At 40.2% G+C, this 21,413-nt stretch overlaps 1 protein-coding gene across 1 annotated transcript in view; it reads left to right on the top strand.

The window, feature by feature from the left end:
* LOC309556798 (uncharacterized protein) overlaps positions 1-21,413 on the top strand; it is a gene marked incomplete at both ends in the record, with an annotated part of 256,883 nt that overhangs the window by 123,506 nt on the left and 111,964 nt on the right. Inside the window, one exon of the mRNA XM_082259313.1 lies at positions 21,039-21,257. Within this exon, the coding sequence (XP_082115439.1) occupies positions 21,039-21,257 (219 nt within the window). The remainder of the gene's footprint in view (positions 1-21,038; positions 21,258-21,413) is intronic.

The raw sequence follows: 21,413 nt of genomic DNA, 5'->3' as shown, positions 1-21,413 counted from the left end.
TCTTGCACACACACATGACATTAGAGAAATTAGACTGTTGTTTTCATGATAACATTGGGTCATGGCTGATCAAACAAAACCAAATTGTTATACCCATGTGGTCTACACTACATTAGGACCTAATCATTAAATCCAGGTTAGTTGCTGTTCAGTCCCTAGCATAAATGTTTTTTTTTCTGTAATAGACTTTTTCTGTTGTCAATGCTATTTGCCCTATGCCTTCTAGACAACAGTGGTTCCTAATGACAGCAGAACTGTTTATGTAACTACAGACTAAGATCTAACATAAGCACGTTGATGGTTTTCCATGTTTAAGTGTCAGAACGACTACATTTTCTATTGCAATTAAAATACAGTATATACACATATTATTAAAGTGTGTGTGTGTAGAGAGAAAAGTATAGTTTTCAAAAAATACCTACATTTAAACAATGATAATTAGATATGAGTGAAATATTAAACATTTGAACTGCCGGCCACCCACCTCATTAGTCTGATCTGCAAGGTTCCATTGTTCATGGATTGGTCAAAAAAAAGATACGTGTACAAATCCAAAAAACATAATATAATCAATATGCAGAATACAAGAACCTTTCTAAATATATCTGACTTTCTTATGAAAACTATAAAAAAAGTTATAAAGCTTTACAATTATTCAAAAAAACTAGCGGAGTAAGTTTACTTTTTATTTTAATTATTTTTTCTTTTACTCTAATTTTTTTTTTTTACAGTTTTACAGATATTTAAACATTACTTTATCAGACTTTACAGTGAAAGAATAATAAAACTGTTTAAAAGGTGCTAAACATATTTATAAAAGATTAGCTTTGTTTTGTTTTTTTGCACAGCAAATTTTTGCTGGACAAACATCTTTCAGTATTTTACAGAATTCATACATTATTTACAAAGAGGATTCACCTCCATTTGTCCATTATTTGTGAAAAGGTATTTACCTATCATTTTCAAAGAGAATTTACTCTATTTTCCAAATTACTTTTAAAAAAGATTACTTTGGTCACATTTGTGAAGATTCACCCATTAGCAGTCAAATACAAGATAAAAGAGAGTTTCCAAAAACAACCAAGATTCTCCCATTTGGCCATCATTTCCAGTGGATATACCATACTGAATGTGTTATTATTGTAATGTCTTTATTATGCTGTTTGCATCTGCTGATTGCTGTTGGGCGAATATTCTTAAATTTGATTGTCAAATCTCTCAGCATTGAAAACAATGCAAGATATGTATACCTAAACCCCGACTTGAATATATTTAGTTTGAGGAGATTGAAGTTAATTAGACAGTTGTCACTCAATTAGATGATTTTCCCTGGCCACTTTTTCCTTGGTTTGTGGAGCAAAAAGAGGTTGAACCTCCTCAATAGGGACACAGATGGCAATAAAAACCTAAAAAAGGATGTACCGTTTCCTGACTCTATCCAAAACTATCAAAAATAAGTAAATAAGTAATAATAATTAAAATGCAACTGTAGATTTAAAAATATTAATAACAACTTTGAACTTTGCATTATGTTAGACCTTCTTTAACACTTCTGTCTAGCACTCAGACTTAACCAACATACCCTAACCCTGAATATTAACCCCTAACATACCCATCAAACTTTGCCAAACCCCTCCTACTTTTTAACTAGAGATAAGACAAACACCCCCCTGTTCGGTTTGCAGCAGATCTCCCGAACAGGGGAAAAGTTCTAACTCGAACAGCAAACCCCATTGAAGTCTATTGGAGCAGAACAGGAAAAATCAAAAGTGCCCATTTTGAAGGCTTATATGCAAGTAATTGACCATAAAAGAGGTATGGGGGTCTGGGTGCTGCCCTGGGAGATATGTATTAATGCAAAAAAAAAAAGATCAATAGTTTTTTTCGGGAGCAGTGATTTTAATAATGCTTACAGTGCAACAATAAAAATGAAAAATGACTTTAATCCTGATGGGTCCCTTTAGTCTGCCTGTAAAGTGGTGCATCTGTAGCATGCATAGAAAATTCTGTAGCAAAAATTTAATTTCTAAAGAAAAGAAACGAGTCAAATCACATTTAAAATGACTTGTGGTTGCAATTGCCAGCACCTGGTTATTGAAAAAAAAAAAACAGAGTGCCCCCCCCAGTCCATACCAGGCCCTTCAGGTCTTGTATGGATTTTAAGGGGAACTCCACGCCAAAATTTAAGAAAAATGGCATGGAGTCCCACAAAAATCCATACCAGAGCCTTATTTGGGCATGCAGCCTGGCAAGTCAGGAAAGGGGGGGACAAGTGAGCGCTCCTCCTCTTGAACCATACCAGGCAACATGCCCTCAACATGGGGGGCGGGTTCTTTGGGGCAGGGGGGCATCCCCTCAACCGTGGCTGGTGGTTGTGGGGGTCTGTGGGTGGTGGGCTTATCAGAATCTGGGGGCCCCCAGATCCCGGCCCCCCCTATGTGAATGAGTATGTACCCCTGTTTGACCTAACCTAAAGTATATTTCTACATTTGCAGCCAAATTGGGATAACACCTATTTTATATTTCTTACATGTCCCCATTCACAAAGCATAACTTAAAAGAAATATTGAAAAATTGCAGCTTAACTTTTTTAGATAATATATTTTGGACCCTCCAAGAAGGAAACTTGCTACTTTAGTTCTCTTTTGTTTAAAAGGAGGCTGGCAGTTTTGTTTGCCATAATTACCCCTGTTTGTACTGTGCAGTCAGATCTTAATTTTTAACTGTAACTAGATTTAAACACTGTGTATCCTAACAAAGGGTTAAAATGTAGAAACTCCCCCTCCTGCAATGTATGTTAATGAAGACAGACCTTGGGACTGACTCACTCTGATATTGTATGAAAACCTTGCATGAAAAACATCTAAAAGGTAAAAAATATTTCTTAAAAAATTTTTTTTAGGCATGCTCTTTCACACGGGCGGTCCGATCAGATCCGCCTGTCAGTTTTTAGGCGGATCTGATCGGATCCTCCATGCAGCTCTATGGGGCAGCGGGTGTCAGCGGAGACACCTCCGCTGATACCCGCTGCCATCCGCATCCGATCCTGTGCTGAAATCTGGACGGATGGAAACCTTATTTTTCCATCCGTTCAGTAATCGGAGCGGATCGGATCTGATGAGAGCGGACAAGCGGTCCACTCTCATCCGATCCCCCATAGAGGGCAGCTGGTGCTGAGAAACCTCCCTCTCCGCTCTGCAAGCGGAGACGGCGCTGTCATCCGCCCGGCTCAGCGGGGATCGCGGATCGATCCCCGCTGAGCAACACGGATCCGCCTACGGAGGCGGGCTGTGTGAAAGAGGCCATACAGAAACCCTAAACTTAACCTTCAAACAACCTTTGACACTTAGCCAATTTTCAACCTGTACAGCCTCCAAATCTTAATTGTTTACCTTATCCTAAATTAACTTAAAGTGGTTCTAAAGTGTTAAGGTTTTCAACCTAAGTGCATTCTCTTCATTAAGGTAAAAAAAAAAAACCTCCCCTCCCCAACACTTACCTAAATCTTGTATCGATCCAGCACTGTGCCCAGCTGCAGGTCTTCTATACCTCTCTTCATGGTCTCAAAGGCTTTGCTAAGACTAGTGGGAACCTTTGGGTTCTTCTGCTCTCAGGCAAATCAAGTGAGCAGAGAGCAGAGGGTGGGGTTGTGTTTATGAACACACACAGCTCAACTCAGGAGGGAGTCTGCACATCTGCCCCCATTGCAAGTAACCTGCTATGGGGGCAGACATAGAAGAGAAGGAACAAAATACACTGGCTGGGGACCCCAAAAGGGGAGGTAAGGGACAGTTTTGTGCAATACAAAGCAAGTAAGTATAAAACTGTTTATAATTTTAATTTTAAACAATAGAATTTAATGTATAGGATAATAAAACATTTTTATTATTTTCTATGTATAATAGAGATCATTTTTTCAGGCTATTTCCCGACATCAGCATGAATAGGATAACAACATGTTTAGTTTGTGCCCATTATTTATTTTATTTATTTCATGAATTAGGTTGCATTTGCAAATATCTGGACAAAAATAGCACCAGTATTCAATCACATTTTGGTTATAACCTTTACAATATATTCCTTGGGTGTCTTTAAGGTGATTGTAAAGTCTCATTTTTGTTTTTTAATATTGAACATGTTTTACCTGCCTGCTCTGTGCAGTTGATTTTGCACAGAGTGGCCCGGATCCCCTCTTCTCGGGTCCCTCTTTGGCTCTCCTGGCCCCTCTTTCCTGTTAAGTGTCCCACAGAAAGCAGCTTGCTATGGGAGAAACCGAGCCGAGTCACAGCTCCCTGTGTCCATTCAGATACGGAGCCATAGCCCAGCCCTGCCCCTCTCTCTCCTGATTGGCTGACTCACTTTGATTGACAGCAGCGGGAACTAATCGCGCCACAATCGTGACAATCACATGACCCATAATGTTTAAGGTTTGTGGCCTTTTGTACTATAAAGCAATCAATATGGACTGTTGAGTAGTTACAGATTTCAATAAGTGCAAATTTCACAAAATTACCACACTAATAAGCTACAAAAAAAGAGTGATATGATAAAATGTGAAAGGATAACAAATATGTTAAGCATATATAGTATATTAAGTATAAATAGGCTTATAGAAAAAAAATAAAGCCCTGGGTAGCTTACTTTTATTTTCTTTATTTATAAGAAAAATCTATAGTATATTGTCCTTTTATGTAGACAGAAAAAAAACAGTGCTAATCATAGTTCAAGATCTCTGAAACATCTTGTGACTGAGGATAATATCAAAGGGCTGCTTGGTGACATCACAGAGTTAGATATCACAACTTGTTACTCAGTCAAGAAAAATGGAAATAGAGTGAACTTAAAGGTCAAATGCTCTGGTATTTTTTGTGTACTATCTCAATGTAAATATACTTTATTTTACGTTAAAACACATTTATATATATTTTTGCTTATCTCTGAAATGTAGAAAAATCCCTAATGTTGCAGATGTGCATTTTATTTAGACATGTCCATGTTGCGTGCAACAAGCTGAAAAGCTTGACCTATTTTAAATCAGCATGGACTATAAAAAGTAGGAGGAATAATGCACTACAGTAAATGCATAATGCAATATAATACTCCACAAAACCCAGCCACATCACCATCACTGCAGTCCACCTATCGACTTCTGTTCAACTGCCCTGTTGGATAAAAGCTGCTCTATCAATGGCTGCAGCCAATGGCTGTAGTGCTGATCTGTGTTTTCTGACAGCAGGGGAATATCCCAGCTGTCAGAATACAATAGCACAGGGCGGAGAATTCCCCCTCCCATCTTGAATGTGTGGATGGGGGAATCAGTTCAGTTTTTTTTTTCTTCAGGTCACTGGCTGAACAAAAAAAAATAAAAACTGTGCCATGAATTGTCAGTGTAATAATGAGGTCTGGCTTCCAGGCAAGATGAGGACATAGGAATGGAGGCTTATTTCCACCCAAAGCTCCACAAAGTCACTAGGTCAGAGGATCCAAAACAGGAACCTTAGGATTCTAAAAAAAAACAGCATATTTATAGATGATTCAATATCAGTCATCTACACTGGAGTCCCTCGCCATGAGCAGATGAAAAACCTAGACAACCACCATCCACACTCCTGCCAGCCAGTGTCTTGATAATACTATAAATGCATATAAAACAATATAACTAATGATGAGAGTCCCAAAATAAATCATTACAAGAAAGTGGTTTGGTTGCTCCAGCCAAAGAAAAAGTGGGATTGTGTAGTATTATAAATAAAACAAAATGTATTATATCACAAAGGAAAAATATATACAAAGAAAAATATTGTTATATAGGTACTGTACATATCAAACAGTGTCGGCTATGGTTACATATTACTTATAGGCAGGTATGGTGATTCCCGATGTAGAGAAACATGGGGTTCCGACGCGTTTTGGCATAAATTCAAAAAGTACCTTTTTCAAGGTTAATCACCAAACTCTAAGAAAGTGAAAAGTGAGAATACATGAAGTTAGTGACATTGTGTGGTTTATCATTCTTATTCAAAAACATTGTCTTTTTTATGTGCATACCATTAGTGCAGATATTCCCAACCTGGGGTTTGATAGGGGCCCGCCTCATCTGGGGTCAAAGAGGTTGCCACTGGATCTTGAAGAGGAGTCTGCATAGGAGCTAACGGGGGTATATATATGATGCCTGTAAGTATGCTTCTGGAGGAAAAGATATTTGGGTTGGGTTACTGGGACTAAGTGTACTTACTTAATCATGTGAGTAAGGGGTCCCAGTAAGTGGTCCTAGGATTTCACTGTCCCCTAAAAGTAAGGGGAGGGAGTGTTACACTTAGTGGTAAGAATTTCTACTAATGTGTTTAGAAGGGATCAATGAGTAAAGACTTACAGGTCTGTTTGTATGATTCCCATTTGCATGTAATCATATGCTCCTGTTTGTGGAAATGGCCTGAAACAGAGGTGGATGCATCATGTAAGGCTGGATCCTGTTTATAAATGTAATATTCAACGATAGAACCCATTAAGAAGCTACCAACTTACTAGGTCCACTTGGTATGTACTGGGTAATGTATCCAGAGTCCTCCTTTAGGTTTGAGGACGCCTGTATAGGAGAGTAAGAGCAATGGTGCTTCTTAGTGGGGGGTATGAGGATGTATAAATAGGCTAAGTAGAATGCCTATTAATGAGTTGTTGCAGGAATAAAAGGTTCCTTAGTCATCTATTTATATTTATTATTATACAGGATTTATATATAGCGCCAACAGTTTGCGCAGTGCTTAACAGCGCGGTACCATGCTGCGCAATGCCAAGATGACCAGGGCTTAGGCCGGTAGCCGCCATCTGCCGCCTGTCAGCTCCGAGCCTCGGCTCATCTAGAGGGAGACACCACCGACACGGACAGTTGGGCTGTGGAACCCAGCGAGGCTGGGTAGGTGACCACTGAGGTGGTACAGTTGGGATAGACAGCTAGATTAGCCCCTGGAACCAGGGGCTTGCCGTGCCGGGCGCAACTTCTGTGGGGGACCCAGCGAGACCCTTCCCCCCGGGGGGGAGGGGATAATCCTCTGCACTAGGATGCATTTACATAGTACTACAGATATGCATATAAACAGATCATGTAAAAAACTGAGTAAAAAAACATAAATAATAATATGAGGTGGAGAAAAGACTCCTGGTGTTTAGACAGAGATCTGCACTATAAGAGGGGAGATTGTGGGTGCTGGTATGGTTGGGATAAAACAGGGTTGGAGTCAGGCTCCTCCCCTATTCCTCCACAGGGAATATTGTAATGTGAATGCTGTGAAGCTTTAATCCATTTTCCCGGAGGTGAAGCCCTCCAGGAAGGGACGGTAGCTCTCACAGTCATTCAGACCAGGGGTGATAGTCGCTTGGAAAAGTTTAATCCAGTGCATTTCCAGCTGCAGCAGGACTTTATTCCAATCACCCCCTCGTAGGGGGATGTGGACTCTATCAAGGGCCATAAAGGTCACTTTGGGCATTTTATGGTTATGTGTCTTGGTGAGATGGAAATTTCCTATGGTCATACTCTGGATGTGCTTGTTTTCCCTTCTGCCAAATTCATGATGGGTTTTACCCACGTAGAAGGCTCCGCATTGACATTCCATGAGAAATACTACTCCCCTAGTCTTGCAGTTATCAAAATGTCTAGGCTTAAAAATTTCACCATTAGGTAACTTCTCAGTAGTACATTTGAATATCACTTGGCACTGCATGCAGCTCCCGCATGGAAATGTGCCTTTGTCCTGGCACGGGTCTTTTCTTGACAGTTCTTTAAATACGCTGTGCACTAGGGAGTCATGGATGGAGCCTGCTTTTCTGAAGGTGATGGCTGGTGTATCAGGTACCAGGTCCTTGATAGTAGTATCTTGGGTGAGAATAGACCAGTTTTTCTCTAGGATTCTTTTCACCTGGAGATGTTGGTTAGTATATCTTAAGATGACTCTGGTAACTTCTTTCGCTTCATTACTATTTTTTTTTTTTGGGGCTTTTTTAAAGAGTAAATCTTGACGATCCAGGGTCCTGACTCGATTGAAGGCTCTTTTTAGATAAGATGGTGTAACCTCGTTGAAGTAGACGTAAAGTAAAGTCAGAGCATCAGATTCTTTCTGGAAGTCTTTGTATCTTGTGCTGTTGCGTTTAATACGAAGAAATTGTCTGTAAGGGATTGCTTCTTAATGGGTTCTATTGTTGAATATTACATTTATAAACAGGATCCATCCTTATATGATGCCCCCACCCCTTTTTCAGATCCTTTCCACAAACAGGAGGATATGATTACACGCAAGTGGGAATCATACAAACAGACCTGTAAGTCTTTACTCATTGATCCCTTCTAAACACATTAGTAGAAATTCTTACCACTAAGTGTAACACTCCCTCCCCTTACTTTTAGGGGACAGTGAAATCCTAGGACCACTTACTGGGACCCATTACTCACATGATTAAGTAAGTACAATTTGTCCCAGTAACCCCACCCAAATATCATTTCCTCCAGAAGCATACTTACAGGCATCATATATATACCCCTGTTAGCTCCTATGCAGACTCCTCTTCAAGATCCAGTGGCAACCTCTGTGACCCCAGATGAGGCAGGCCCCTATCAAACCCCGGGTTGGGAATCTCTGCACTAATGGTATGCACAAAAAAAGACAATGTTTTTGAATAAGAATGATAAACCACACAATGTCACTAATTTCATGTATTCTCACTTTTCACTTTCTTAGAGTTTGGTGATTAACCTTGAAAAAGGCACTTTTTAAATTTATGCCGAAACCCGTCGGAACCCCATGTTTCTCTACATCGGGAATCACCTGCCTATAAGTAATATGCAACCATGCAGCATAGCCGACACTGTTTGATATGTACAGTACCTATATAAAAATATTTTTCTTTGTATATATTTTTCCTTTGTGATATAATAAATTTTGTTTTATTTATATTACTTCTGCCTACACAATCCCACTTTTTCTTTGGCTTGAGGAACCAAACCACTTTCTAGTAATCTTATTAGGGATGATGGCAACTACTATTCTTAAAACCATAGCTCTAAAGACTAACTATCCAAAATAAATCATAACTGATCCTAACTAAAATACAATGAGAACCTATTTTTTTAACAAAGATATAATAAGAATAAAAATGTATGTGCATTGTGGGGTTGCTCATAGAAATGTGTGTAAAGTATTTTTTTTTTGTATGTAATTTTTTTATTATATTCTTAATATATTATATATATTATAACTAAACTCTATAACATGTAAAAACAAACTTTGATTTTTATTATATATATATATTACTATAATATTGAAGCTAGCAGAAATAGCTCCTGGCATCTTTTTACACTGCAGTCTTTTGCTTACAGCCCTGATAAGCTGAAGCTCAAATCCCCCTTTTTCTGTTGCAAACCTCTAAGCCCCGGTTCACACTTGTGCGTGTGCGGGGTTCGCATGTAATATCAGAGCGCACTGCTCCGACATTACATGCGATCGGCTGTGCGGTGTGAGTTTAGCCATACAGTTTGTATGGCTAAATTCGCACCGCAGCCGCACCAAACACGCACAGGACCCTTTTTTCTAGCCGCATCAGGATCGGATCGCACAGCGGTTCACACTTGTGCGATCCGATCCTGTGCGAGCTGCACGATCGCACTGCGATATGCGATCAAACTGGGGGTGTCGTTAAGATTACATTGACACCCCCAGCGTATCGCATATGGCAGTGTGAACTGCCGGGGGTGCGTGTGCGATGCGGGAACAGGCTGCGGATTCGCAGTCTTCCCGCATCGCATATATGTGAACCGAGCCTAAATAGAGTTTCAATCAGAGCCAGCAAATTCAGTATGCTTTGTTGGGTTAACCTTGTGATTTTTTTTTTATTCATTTATTTATTTTTTTTAAATAGATTTTAGATAAATATTGAAATCTGAAATATTGGTTTAAGAATGTGTAACTTTTTTAATTAACCACTTTACCACTGCTCACGTTGCTGCTACTGCAGCAAGGTGGCAGCCCTGGGTCTGGCGATGTAGACCTACGTCACTAGATTCCTCCCTCCCTCGGCAGCGCACGCACGCCGTCAGAGGCTCGCTCCCACTGTGTTTAGACACAGCGGGAGTCGGCCCAAGGGAGGACAGGCGGTGATCACAGCCTCTCTTCCCCAATCGTCGGGGAAAGAATCAGGAAATCCGCATGCTTGTGTAAACTAAGCAGGCGGATCTCCTCTGTGACAGGCAGGGACAGATCACAGGATTCAGCATAGCTGAACCTGCGATCTGTGTCTGTTTCACGCAACCCCCTCCCCCTACACATGTCAGTAAGCATGAGGCACACATTTAACCCCATTGATCACAAACAGTGTTAACCCCTTCCCTCCCAGTGTCATTATTACAGTAACAGTGCATATTTATAGCACAGATTACTGTAGTAATGTCACTGGTCCCCCCAAAAGTGTCACAAATGTCAGTTAGGGTCTGATCTGTCCGCCGAAATGTTGCAGTCCCGCAAAAAATCACTGCCATTACTAGTAAAAAAAAAGAAACAATAAAAATGACAAATCTTTCCCGTAGTTAAAGGCAATAGTAAACGCGTAGTAAGCGCATTAAATTTTGCGCAAACCAATCAAAATGCGCTAATTGTGATTTTTTTTTACCAAAAATATGTAGCAGAAAACAAATTGGCCTAAAATGTTAAAAAATTATGATTTTTAAATTTTTGGGGGGGAATGTTATATATCGGAATGTGAAAAATATTGTTTGTTTTTTTTCAAAATTGTCACTCTTTTTTTCAAAAATTTTAAATCGCACAGGTGATCAAATACCACTAAAAGAAAGCTCTATTTGTGGGGGAAAGAAAGGACATAAATTTAATTTCGGTGCAGCGTCGCACGACTGCGCAATTGTCCGTTAAAATAACGCAGTGCCGAATCGCAAAATATGGCCTGGTCAGGAATGGGGTAAAATCTTCCGGTCTTAAAGTGGTTAAAAATACGCTCATTGAGATTTTTTTTGTCTAAGACATGTAGCTAAATACATTCTGGCCTAAATATATGACAAAAATTTAATATATTGGATATTTTTTAACTGTCAACTCCCAGTAAGGAGCCTATGACATAGGCTCTTTACCATGTGACCAGATGTGTCCAATCACAGCTGGTCAAATAGTAAATGGAAGTGCCGTTGATCAGCTTTCCTCAGCTTGCCCCTGACAGGCTCGGGGAGCCGATCAGCAGCTCTCCTGACAGGGGGGGGTCTGTGCTGGTAATGAGAGCATTGATTAACAGTGGGGAATGCCACTAGAGCCACCAGGGATTGCCCACTCATGGCCACCAGGGATGTCCACCCATTGCCACCAAGGATGCCAATCAGTGCTCAGGGAGCCTTCCAGTTCCCTCCTCATCAGTGCTGCCCACCAGTGCCCATTGTTGCCATCTCTCAGTGCTGCCCACCTATGCCCATCATTGCCGCCTATCAGTGCCCCTCAGTGCTGCCTATCAGTGCCAAAACGTGCTGCCTATCAGTGCCCATCAGTGCCCATCAGTGATGCCTATAAGTGCCCATCAGTGCCACATATTAGTGCCCACCAGTGCTGCATATCCGTGCTACCTATCAGGGCCACATATTAGTGCACATCAGTGCTGCATATCAGTGCCCATCAGAGCTGCATATTAGTGCCCCATCATCAGTGCCACCCCATCAGTGCCTGTCAGTGCGGCCTCATTATTGTTCATCAGTGCAGGAAAAAACATATTTATTTACAAAATTTTATAACATAAACCAAAAACCTTTTTTTTTTCAAACTTTTCCGTCTTTTTTTATTTGTTTAGCAAAAAAAAAAAAAAACCTTGCGGTGATCAAATACCACCAAAAGAAAGCTCTATTTGTGTGAAAAAAATGACATAAATTTGGTTTAGGTACAGCATTGCATGAACGCGCAATTATCATTTAAATTGCAACAGCGCTAAAAGCTGAAAATTGGCATGGGCAGGAAGGGGGTGAAAGTGCCCTGTATTGAAGTGGTTAAATATCACTAAAAGAAAGCTCTATTTGTTTTAAAAAAAAAAAAAAGATAAAATATTCATATGGGTATAGTGTAGCATGACCGCGCAGTTGTCATTCAAAGTGTGACAGCACTGAAAGCTGAAAATTGCCCTGGGCAGGAAGGGGGTAAAAGTGCCCAGTAGGCAGGTAGTTAAGTGCTCCTTCCACGGGCATAATCATAGGCATAGTCAAGGCCATAACTGCTGTTACCAGTAGAAAATCCTCCCTGAGAAATGCCATACTGCTATCACTTGAGTGCAGGTGTGGAAACAGGAAGTGTCTGCAAAGAGGCTGCAATAGATCTGCAGTACTGAGATGCAACAAAGGTTAAAAAAAAGGTGAAAACAATATTTTCTAAAAGTAAAATTATAACATTTGTTGATTGTACCCTGTGCTTAGGAAAACTTTGGTCTTTTATTTGGGATTACATACATTTTAAAAGACACAGTATTTAAATCAACATTTGAAAAATGAGATGAATGAACAATTATGACCCTCTGCAAATTGTGAGGGTCTTCGGAATTGGGGTCTACAGAAGTTTTTGCAAATAATATGTAATGCATGAACTTTCTTACAAAGAATGATTATGAGAATTGCTTTATATACGTGATTTATGCTGCCCTTATAATGTCAAGAATTATGTAGCCTTGTGTTTTAAATTCATATTTAGTAGAATAGAGGCAACAAGACATATTGCTGCCTTTTTGTCTCTTTAAATTTTATAACAAGTACACTTCTGTGCTTTTATAATATCTGACATTTTAGAAGCTTAATTGCCTGCAGTGCAATTACATTTAAGTACAGTTTCTTTCTTAATTTTAAGTGCGCAGTGTATTAAAGAACTAGGTTGGCATTTGGCAGCACTAACACAGTGACTGACAGAAACAGAAAAGATGAAAGATTCAGGGAGATAAAAATAACACTCAGCATTCATAAAATTAAATGTAGTGTACCTTTGAACTTTGCAAAATGGGTTATTTATTATGATTATTTAGCAACTTTAGGACCGGAGGATTTTCCTGCTTTACGTCCAGGCCACTTTTTGCAACTTGGCACTGTGCGACTTTAACTGACAATTGCGCTGTCATGCCACGCCGTACCCAAACAAAATTTATGTCCTTTTTTTCCCACAAACAGAGCTTTCTTTTGGTAGCATTTGATCACCTTTGGTCACCAATGCGTTTTTCATTTTTTGCGATATTAATACAAAAAGAGCGACAATTTTGAAAAAATAACAATATTTTTCTACTTTGACAGTTAAAAAATATCCAATATATTAAATTTTTGTCATATATTTAGGCCAAAATGTATTTAGCTTAACCGCTTTAAGACCGGAAGATTTTACCCCATTCCTGACCAGGCAATATTTTGGGATTCGGCACTGTGTTATTTTAACAGACAATTGCGCGGTCGTGCGACACTGTACCCAAATTAAATTTATGTCCTTTTTTTCCCCACAAATAGAGCTTTCTTTTGGTGGTAGTTGATCACCTGTGCAATTTTTACTTTTTGCGCTATAAACAAAAAAAGAGCGACAATTTTGAAAAATAACAATATTTTTCACATTTTTTATATGAAATTCCCCCAAAAAATTTAAAAAACAAAATTTTTTAACATTTTAGGCCAATTTGTTTTCTGTTACATATGCTTGGTTAAAAAAATCGCAAAAAGCGTATTTTGATTGGTTTGCGCAAAAGTTATTGAAGCTACTAACTACGGGAAATGTAATCATTTTTATTGTTTTTTTTAACTAGTAATGGCGGCGATCTGCAATTTTTTTTGCGGGACTGCGACATTGCGGCGGACAGATCAGACCCCTAACTGACATTTTTGACACTTTTGGGGGTACCAGTGACATTACTACAGTAATCAGTGCTATAAATATGCACTGCTACTGTAATAATGACACTGGCAGGGAAGGGGTTAACTTTATTGGTGATCAATGGGTTAAATATATGCCTGGTGCTTACTGGCGTGTGTGGTGGGAGGGGACTATGTGATACAGGCACAGATCGCAGGTTCAGACATTTCTTAAAGATATCCATAAAAAGTGTTTTTTAAAGTTTGCCACAAGCCACCTGGGAGACACACCAAACATGTGGAAGAAGGTGCTCTGGTCAGATGAAACCAAAATCGAACTTTTTGGCAACAATGCAAAACGTTATGTTTGGCGTAAAAGCAACACAGCTCATCACCCTGAACACACCATCCCCACTGTCAAACATGGTGGTGGCAGCATCATGGTTTGGGCCTGCTTTTCTTCATCAGGGACAGGGAAGATGGTTAAAATTGATGGGAAGATGGATGGAGCCAAATACAGGACCATTCTGGAAGAAAACCTGATGGAGTCTGCAAAAGACCTGAGACTGGGACGGAGATTTGTCTTCCAACAAGACAATGATCCAAAACATAAAGCAAAATCTACAATGAAATGGTTCACAGATAAACATATCCAGGTGTTAGAATGGCTAAGTCAAAGTCCAGACCTGAATCCAATCGAGAAGCTGTGGAAAGAACTGAAAACTGCTGTTCACAAACGCTCTCCATCCAACCTCACTGAGCTCGAGTTGTTTTGCAAGGAGGAATGGGCAAAAATTTCAGTCTTTCGATGTGCAAAACTGATAGAGACATAACCCAAGCGACTTACAGCTGTAATCGCAGCAAAAGGTGGCGCTACAAAGTATTAACTTAAGGGGGCTGAATAATTTTGCACGCCCAATTTTTCAGTTTTTTATTTGTTAACAAAGTTTGAAATATCCAATAAATTTCGTTCCACTTCATGATTGTGTCCCACTTGTTGTTGATGCTTCACAAAAAATTACAGTTTTATATTTTTATGTTTGAAGCCTGAAATGTGGTAAAAGGTCGCAAAGTTCAAGGGGGCCGAATACTTTCGCAAGGCACTGTATATGACTGGGTTAATAAAATTGCACTATACCAAAGATCTGACATGACCCGGTTAAGCTAAGAGTGCCGAGTGATACTGGACATAAAAAAAAAAACACATTAAATATCATAAATAATGCTACACAAATTATTTCTGGTGGAGTATTATGGCCACAGCTTTTATTAAATAACAAAAAGATAATAACAATAACATAATTTAGGCAACAATTATTCAAAACATAAATGAGATCTAATACAATCATTAGGGCCAGATCCTTGATTGCACCCTTTAGGCTGCATTCACATGTCAGCTTATAATCGCGGGCAGAACCGCCGCGGTTCCGCCCGCGATTCGGAGATTTATTGCAAATCGCGGGACGCCTAGCGTTGCCCGTTGATTTGCAATAGCCCCCCAAACGCCGAGCGATGTTGCCGCGATTTACGCCCGCCGAATCGCGGCAACATCGCGCAAACAAAATCGCGGGACGCAATACGCTCCAAAGAAGCTCTTGCAACTGTATGCAAAAACCTCTTCCACACTGATCAGTTTTAGAATGAAAAATAGTCAGGTGCAATATTCCATCTATGGGCATGACATTATCAAGCAATAAGCCACCCATCATGACTTTCTGAGGACTTGCCAATTTACTAATTCTTACAGCTCCAAAAAAGGGCAAATGCCAATTGAAAGGACTTCTCTCATAGTTGTTAAAACACAGAGCATGCAATTCACAAAAAAACCTCCATCCTTTCACGGAGCACTTTCCCCTCATAAATCTTTTAGTCACTTGCCACATGAGGAATTGTTTAGTAATATCAGACCAACCTCACAATTTGAACAGGAAGAAATTGCAGCCAATTTCGGTGGAATTCGGTGGAATTGTGTATCCACCACTAACGTTGAAACCCCAGAATTACACAATTCCACCGAAAACCAGAACATATAATCAATTTTACCATATTGGAGGAGATGTCCTGAGTTTCCACATCAAACTCTCATTATCTCTTCTATATTGTGTTTTATGAGTCCCAGGTCATGATGGCCACAGAGTTATTCACCCAATTGTCTGAAGCAATCCTCTATTGATACTCTGGAACTGAAAGTGTTATCAACTCTTCCTCTGTCACCATCTCTTGAAAATGATCCATCTAGGACTGAGACAGAGCAGCAGCAATTCCATTTTCAACTTCAGGCACATGCACAGCCCTAAATAGAATGTTTTTTGCAAACAATGTAACACAAATAAAAAATTAAATTCACTAAGGGGAGAGTGAACCATATGCCTTTTCACTTCTGAAACAACAGCCATTTTGTCAGAAGCCATGCATTTGTTTGCCAACAGGGGACTCCAGACTACAACAGCTATCACTAGAGGAAATAATTACAGAAATGCCAAAATCTTGGAAAGTCCCCTTTCTGCCCACTTCACCAACCATTGACTTTGGTACTACTTTCCTGGAAAATATGCCTTGAAACCCACACCCTCAGATGCATCTGTGAAAAGTTACAGATCAGAGTTTGATTGGGCTTAAGACTGTCACATGGAATTATAATTGTACATAGCAAGGAATCATTACTAAACTTTGAGGTTTTGCAGGTCTTCCCAAGTGATACGTATTAAAGGGTGAGGCCTGTTAACCCCCAGTGTCAAACAGGATTATTTGCACATAGGCATAATTCTGAAACCAATATTACATTTTTCTAGCAATGACTGAAACGATCTTAAAGTCACCTTTTTTGCTTGCAATACTATTGCCAATTTTTTAGGCAAGCATGTAAGTGTTTCAGCTGGCAGTCTATAATAATTTTCAAGAAAGTCAACCTCAATGCCAATAAATTTGATTATCTCTTCCAGACTCTCCATTTTTTCAATGGCAAGGGGGGCAGCAAACCACTCAAAAAAAGGACACATTTGTAGGAGGTGGCTGCAAAATTCTGATGCTTTGAGGCCAATGCACATGAAATTATCCAGATAGTGCCCTCACAAACTAGACTCTTACCACTCACTCCGGAAAGGTACTAAATGCCTAAAATTAGGCACAGAAATGGCACAACCCATGGTTAAATACCGCTCCACATAACAGGCTCCTTCAAACATGCATCCTAGGAAGTGCAAGCTGTCAAGATGTACCCATAAAAGGTAAAAAACCAACTCAATGTCCACCTTTGCTATCAGAGTCCCTTGGCCCATGCCAACATCAGGGTGTTCAAACATCAGGGTGTTCAAACGCTGACCGAAAATTAGTACAGTCATAACCCCCTACCCACTGACTGCACTGGGATATGAAATCTATCAGAAAAAACATAATAAAGTAGGCCAACTGTTACCCTATTGTGATACTCATTTAACCAGGGTAGCATTGTGGTGACACTCACTGGTGTCCTCCCATTTTTTAATTGCATTACAACTACCATGTCCACTAGCAGCCTATGTGCATCTAAAACAACAAAAATTGGGTTATTGTTTCCCCCACATGCACAACATTGATGTCTGAAACAGCAGCTGCCCCCAACTTTCTAGCTCCCTCATTGAAGAGCCAGCAAACCTTTTTTTGTGCAAGGTTGACAGTTCATTCCATGGACTGTTGGCCCTTGACTAAAATAACTGGGAAAAAGCCACTGAAGCTATTAAACCACCAACGGCTACTCCGGCTGTAGTTTTTGGAGCTGCCATTAATCCCATCCATAGTGCAATGCTTTTAGGATTCCTACCTAGGAATACAGATATCCACTAATGAAACTGTTAATCATAGCGTATCCAGGCATTACCCCCCCCCCCCGCCCCCCCTGTCCGAAATGCCTGAAGTATTGTGTCTAAAAAGCAACACAGGCTCAAGTATCGCTCTGGCAATTTCTGACCATTAAAGCTCCACAGGATTGCAAAAGCCTGACACCAATTATATACCAGGCAAGGGATTAGATGATATCTACGTCTGTCTCCAGCCTCCTCGTTCCTATGTTGCTTACCCTTTTCCCATTTTTCAGTTGAAAAGCATTCCAGTGGCAAAAGGGTAAACATATTTAAATACTCTCTAACTTTACCCCTAAGCTTTTTCTTCACATGTGCTAGTCTTTAGGGCATCTGATATTGGCACTGGCTTACCTTCTTTAACCTCACCCTTATCATTTCTGTGTGCAGTGGTGGGGACTGCTGGGGAATCATTACTGGCTTGCATTGCTACAGTACCTGTGTTGCTAGCAGTAGTGTACTGTCACATCCCTTTTGGTTGATGTAGACCCAGGTGGTGCCATATCAGTAGCTATAGATTCTTGTCTGCATAGGGTATTCAAAACAGGACCCTGCACTGCTGAAGCAACTCACACTGCTTCTGGATCTACACCACCCCAATGAAAACTTTGCTCAAATCTGTTAAAAAATGCCCACAAGGTGGCTAAAATTGCCCCAGTATCAGCAATAACTAATGGAACTCTTGCCTTATGAAAGTCCTCCCTAATTCATCCAAAATAGGTAAATGAACTTGCTTCCTGGATCCCACCCCCTGCTAACTGATACCAAGCCCAGGAAGAACTCCACTCTATAACACAAGGGGTAAAAAAGTTTGAGGCTCATCTGAAAGCACATCACAGGCGGCCGGTGTGTCTCCACTGTTCCAGACTCCACTGATGTTCCAGATTGCAAAGCTTCCCTGGATGCCCCCTGATGAATGCCACCTACAAAGGAACTGGAAGGTGCTTAACTTGTTGGGCTGGAGGTGTCAAGCCATGGAGGGGCTGACAATACAATGTCCTAACCATCAGACTGCCATCTTGCTCAGGGACTTTGATCTGTTGTCAGCAAAGGAAGCAAAAGATAGGGCAGCCACACTATCCTCAATACCTTGGATACCATGTAGACCACCAGCCTGCAGCCTATTATGCTCTCTGCCCAAGTTTCTGCAAAGATTCCCAGCACTGCTCTGCCCTAAGTAAGCCATAGAAACTTCAACAATCTCCAATCTTCCTGTTTCTCTTACATGCGCAGGGGTTAACAATGTCTTTTTTCTCTCTCAGCAACTCTGGGCTTTTCCCACTCTCTTCACCTTACACAGATCCAGCCTGTGCTCCGCTTGGATAGCAGACACTGTAGCCCTTAATGAGCTTCCTGCCTTGGCTGACTCAAAAGATCTGAGTCCCTGGGTCCATCCTCTTCCTCTCCTGTAAGCCTAGTTGGATTTGCATGTGGTTCCACAATCTCTGAGCTTCCTGCAGCCATGCTGCCTCCTCAGCTATGTAAAGCTCTGACTTCCTTAATGTTGGCACAGTGCGTTGAAAACGATCTGGCCAAATCATTCTCTGTTGAAGGGTTCCTACACCTCTGCTGTTGTGGGGGATCAAAAAGGCTGAGTCGGCATGGTGGCCTCCTCCTTGTCTGATGTGGCCTGTATCTCAAAAAATCAAAAAGTTGCTGCATCCATTCCTCCACCTGGGAAGCTGCCTGATATCTAATCTGCTGCAGGAGGGATACACTCATTATAAAAACCTGCTGATAAAAAAAAAAAAAAAAAAAAGATGGAGTTCACCTGGAGAGCCTGTGGAAAAAAACAGGTAACATACTTACCTACTACAATTGCGTCGATAGTGCTCACCTCACTGTCTGTTCCTCCTCAAGGTCTCCCTAAGATATAACCACCTCCTCCCTGCTCCCTATGTCATATCCTTTAACCATTCCCCACTCATTCTTACCCCTTGTCTTGCCTTCCAGTCCACCCTGTCATGTGCTCTTTCTACTTTGTGCTCTGGGCAGCCTGGGATATCCTAATTTTAGTATCTGTTGGTTTATTTTACTTCCACAAGAAAACAAAATATTATATACAATTTTTAGCACTGTTATAGAATTAGGTGGATTTACTAAATAAGTTAAGAATGCTCACATAATATTGTAAACATTCTCAAATCTTTATTAATTGTAGAAGGATAATAAATGTAACTGCTCATAATTGTTTTTTTTTTCTTGTGTTTTTTTTTTTTCTTGTAGTGAATTGTTGAGTGTGACACATAATCACACACATTTATATTTTGTTTTCATGAAGCTGGGAAGGTGTACACTTTAAAGTGGTTCTAAAGGCAGAATTTTTTTTTATCTTAATGCATTTTATGCATTAGGATAAAAAACCTTCCATGTGCAACAGCCCCCCTTAGCTCCCCTAATACTTACCTGAACCTTATCTCGATACAGTGATGTTGAGTGTGATACTAGAGTCTGTCCAGGGCTCTCCCTCCTCATAGGCTGAGAAAGCAGTGGGAGCCATTGGCTGTCAATCAAAGTCAGTGAGCCAATGAGGAGAGAGAGGTGGCAGGGCTGAGCCACAGTTCCGTATCTGAATGGACAGACAGAGCAGCGACTCGGCTCTCGTGCCCCCATACCAAGCTGCGGAGGGAGGGGCAAGGAGTGTTGGCGAGGGACCCGAGTAAAGGGGATCTGGGCTGCTCTGTTCAAAACCATGGCATAGAGCAGGTAAGTATAATGGTAGGAACAGATAGGTAAGTATAAAAAAAGGGACTTTAATTTTACTTTAAGCATAGAGTGTATGCTGTTGTTTAATGTTTACACAATAACTTGTGTTAATATTCACTTCAATTATGCAATCATGTGCAGATAAATAAGCTCATTTTTATCTGCTACTGGTTTCTAAGCAATCTTAAATCCCACCTGTACTTTTCCTGAATAGGCCAAAGCAATATATGTATATTTTTAATGCCATATCACTAACAGCACATACTCATCTACCCTTTACTACCCCATCACTTTTTTACTCAATACTATCGGGTTATGGAACAGCAAATACTATATATAATTCCTTTTCCTGCCATGTGACAATATGGTTGTTAACAAAATGACTGCACATGCACCCAACGCTGTCATATGTGGCAGGGAGGGAGTCCCAAGCTACATGTCACATACATCCTCTCTTTGTCCTGTTGGCTAAATAATGCAGCAGCGGAGAAAAAAAAGAAGATAAATATGAGTGGGACGGTATTATAATGAATATGTTTTGTCCTGCAAAAAATGGAAACTAGGTTAAAAAAAAAACTATTTTGTGTTCATTTATATTTTGAATTGTCCATCTTACCCCCACACTTCTCCAACATTTTGTGTCTTTTCCCTTTCAGCACCAAACCAACAAAGGAAATGCATGTATATCAAAGAATTGCAAAGCACACCACATTTGTAATATGGGCAGTATTTTCAGAACTGGACATGGGGCAGTGGAAATCACATGACTTCTGGTTAATTATGCTCATGATGGCCTTGATGTGGTTTATAAGGCTTTATCTACATTACTGCAGTCAGTGGCTTTTTCTTCAGGCTATTTCCGTCCCTGTCCTAAAGTAAGCAAACTTTGTGGTTAAAGCAGAACTGTTTACCGTAATGAATATTGGTAGATATATGTTAGTCTACATGACCTAATATGATAAAATGGCTTAACAGATCACTCTTTCATTTAGCAGAAAATACTTAATTTTTGTATTTACAGAAATATTTTC

Source organism: Pelophylax lessonae (genome assembly GCF_965119305.1).
Source record: "Pelophylax lessonae genome assembly, chromosome: 5".
NCBI classification, from domain to species: domain Eukaryota; kingdom Metazoa; phylum Chordata; class Amphibia; order Anura; family Ranidae; genus Pelophylax; species Pelophylax lessonae.
This window is presented reverse-complemented; position numbering and strand designations above follow the sequence as displayed.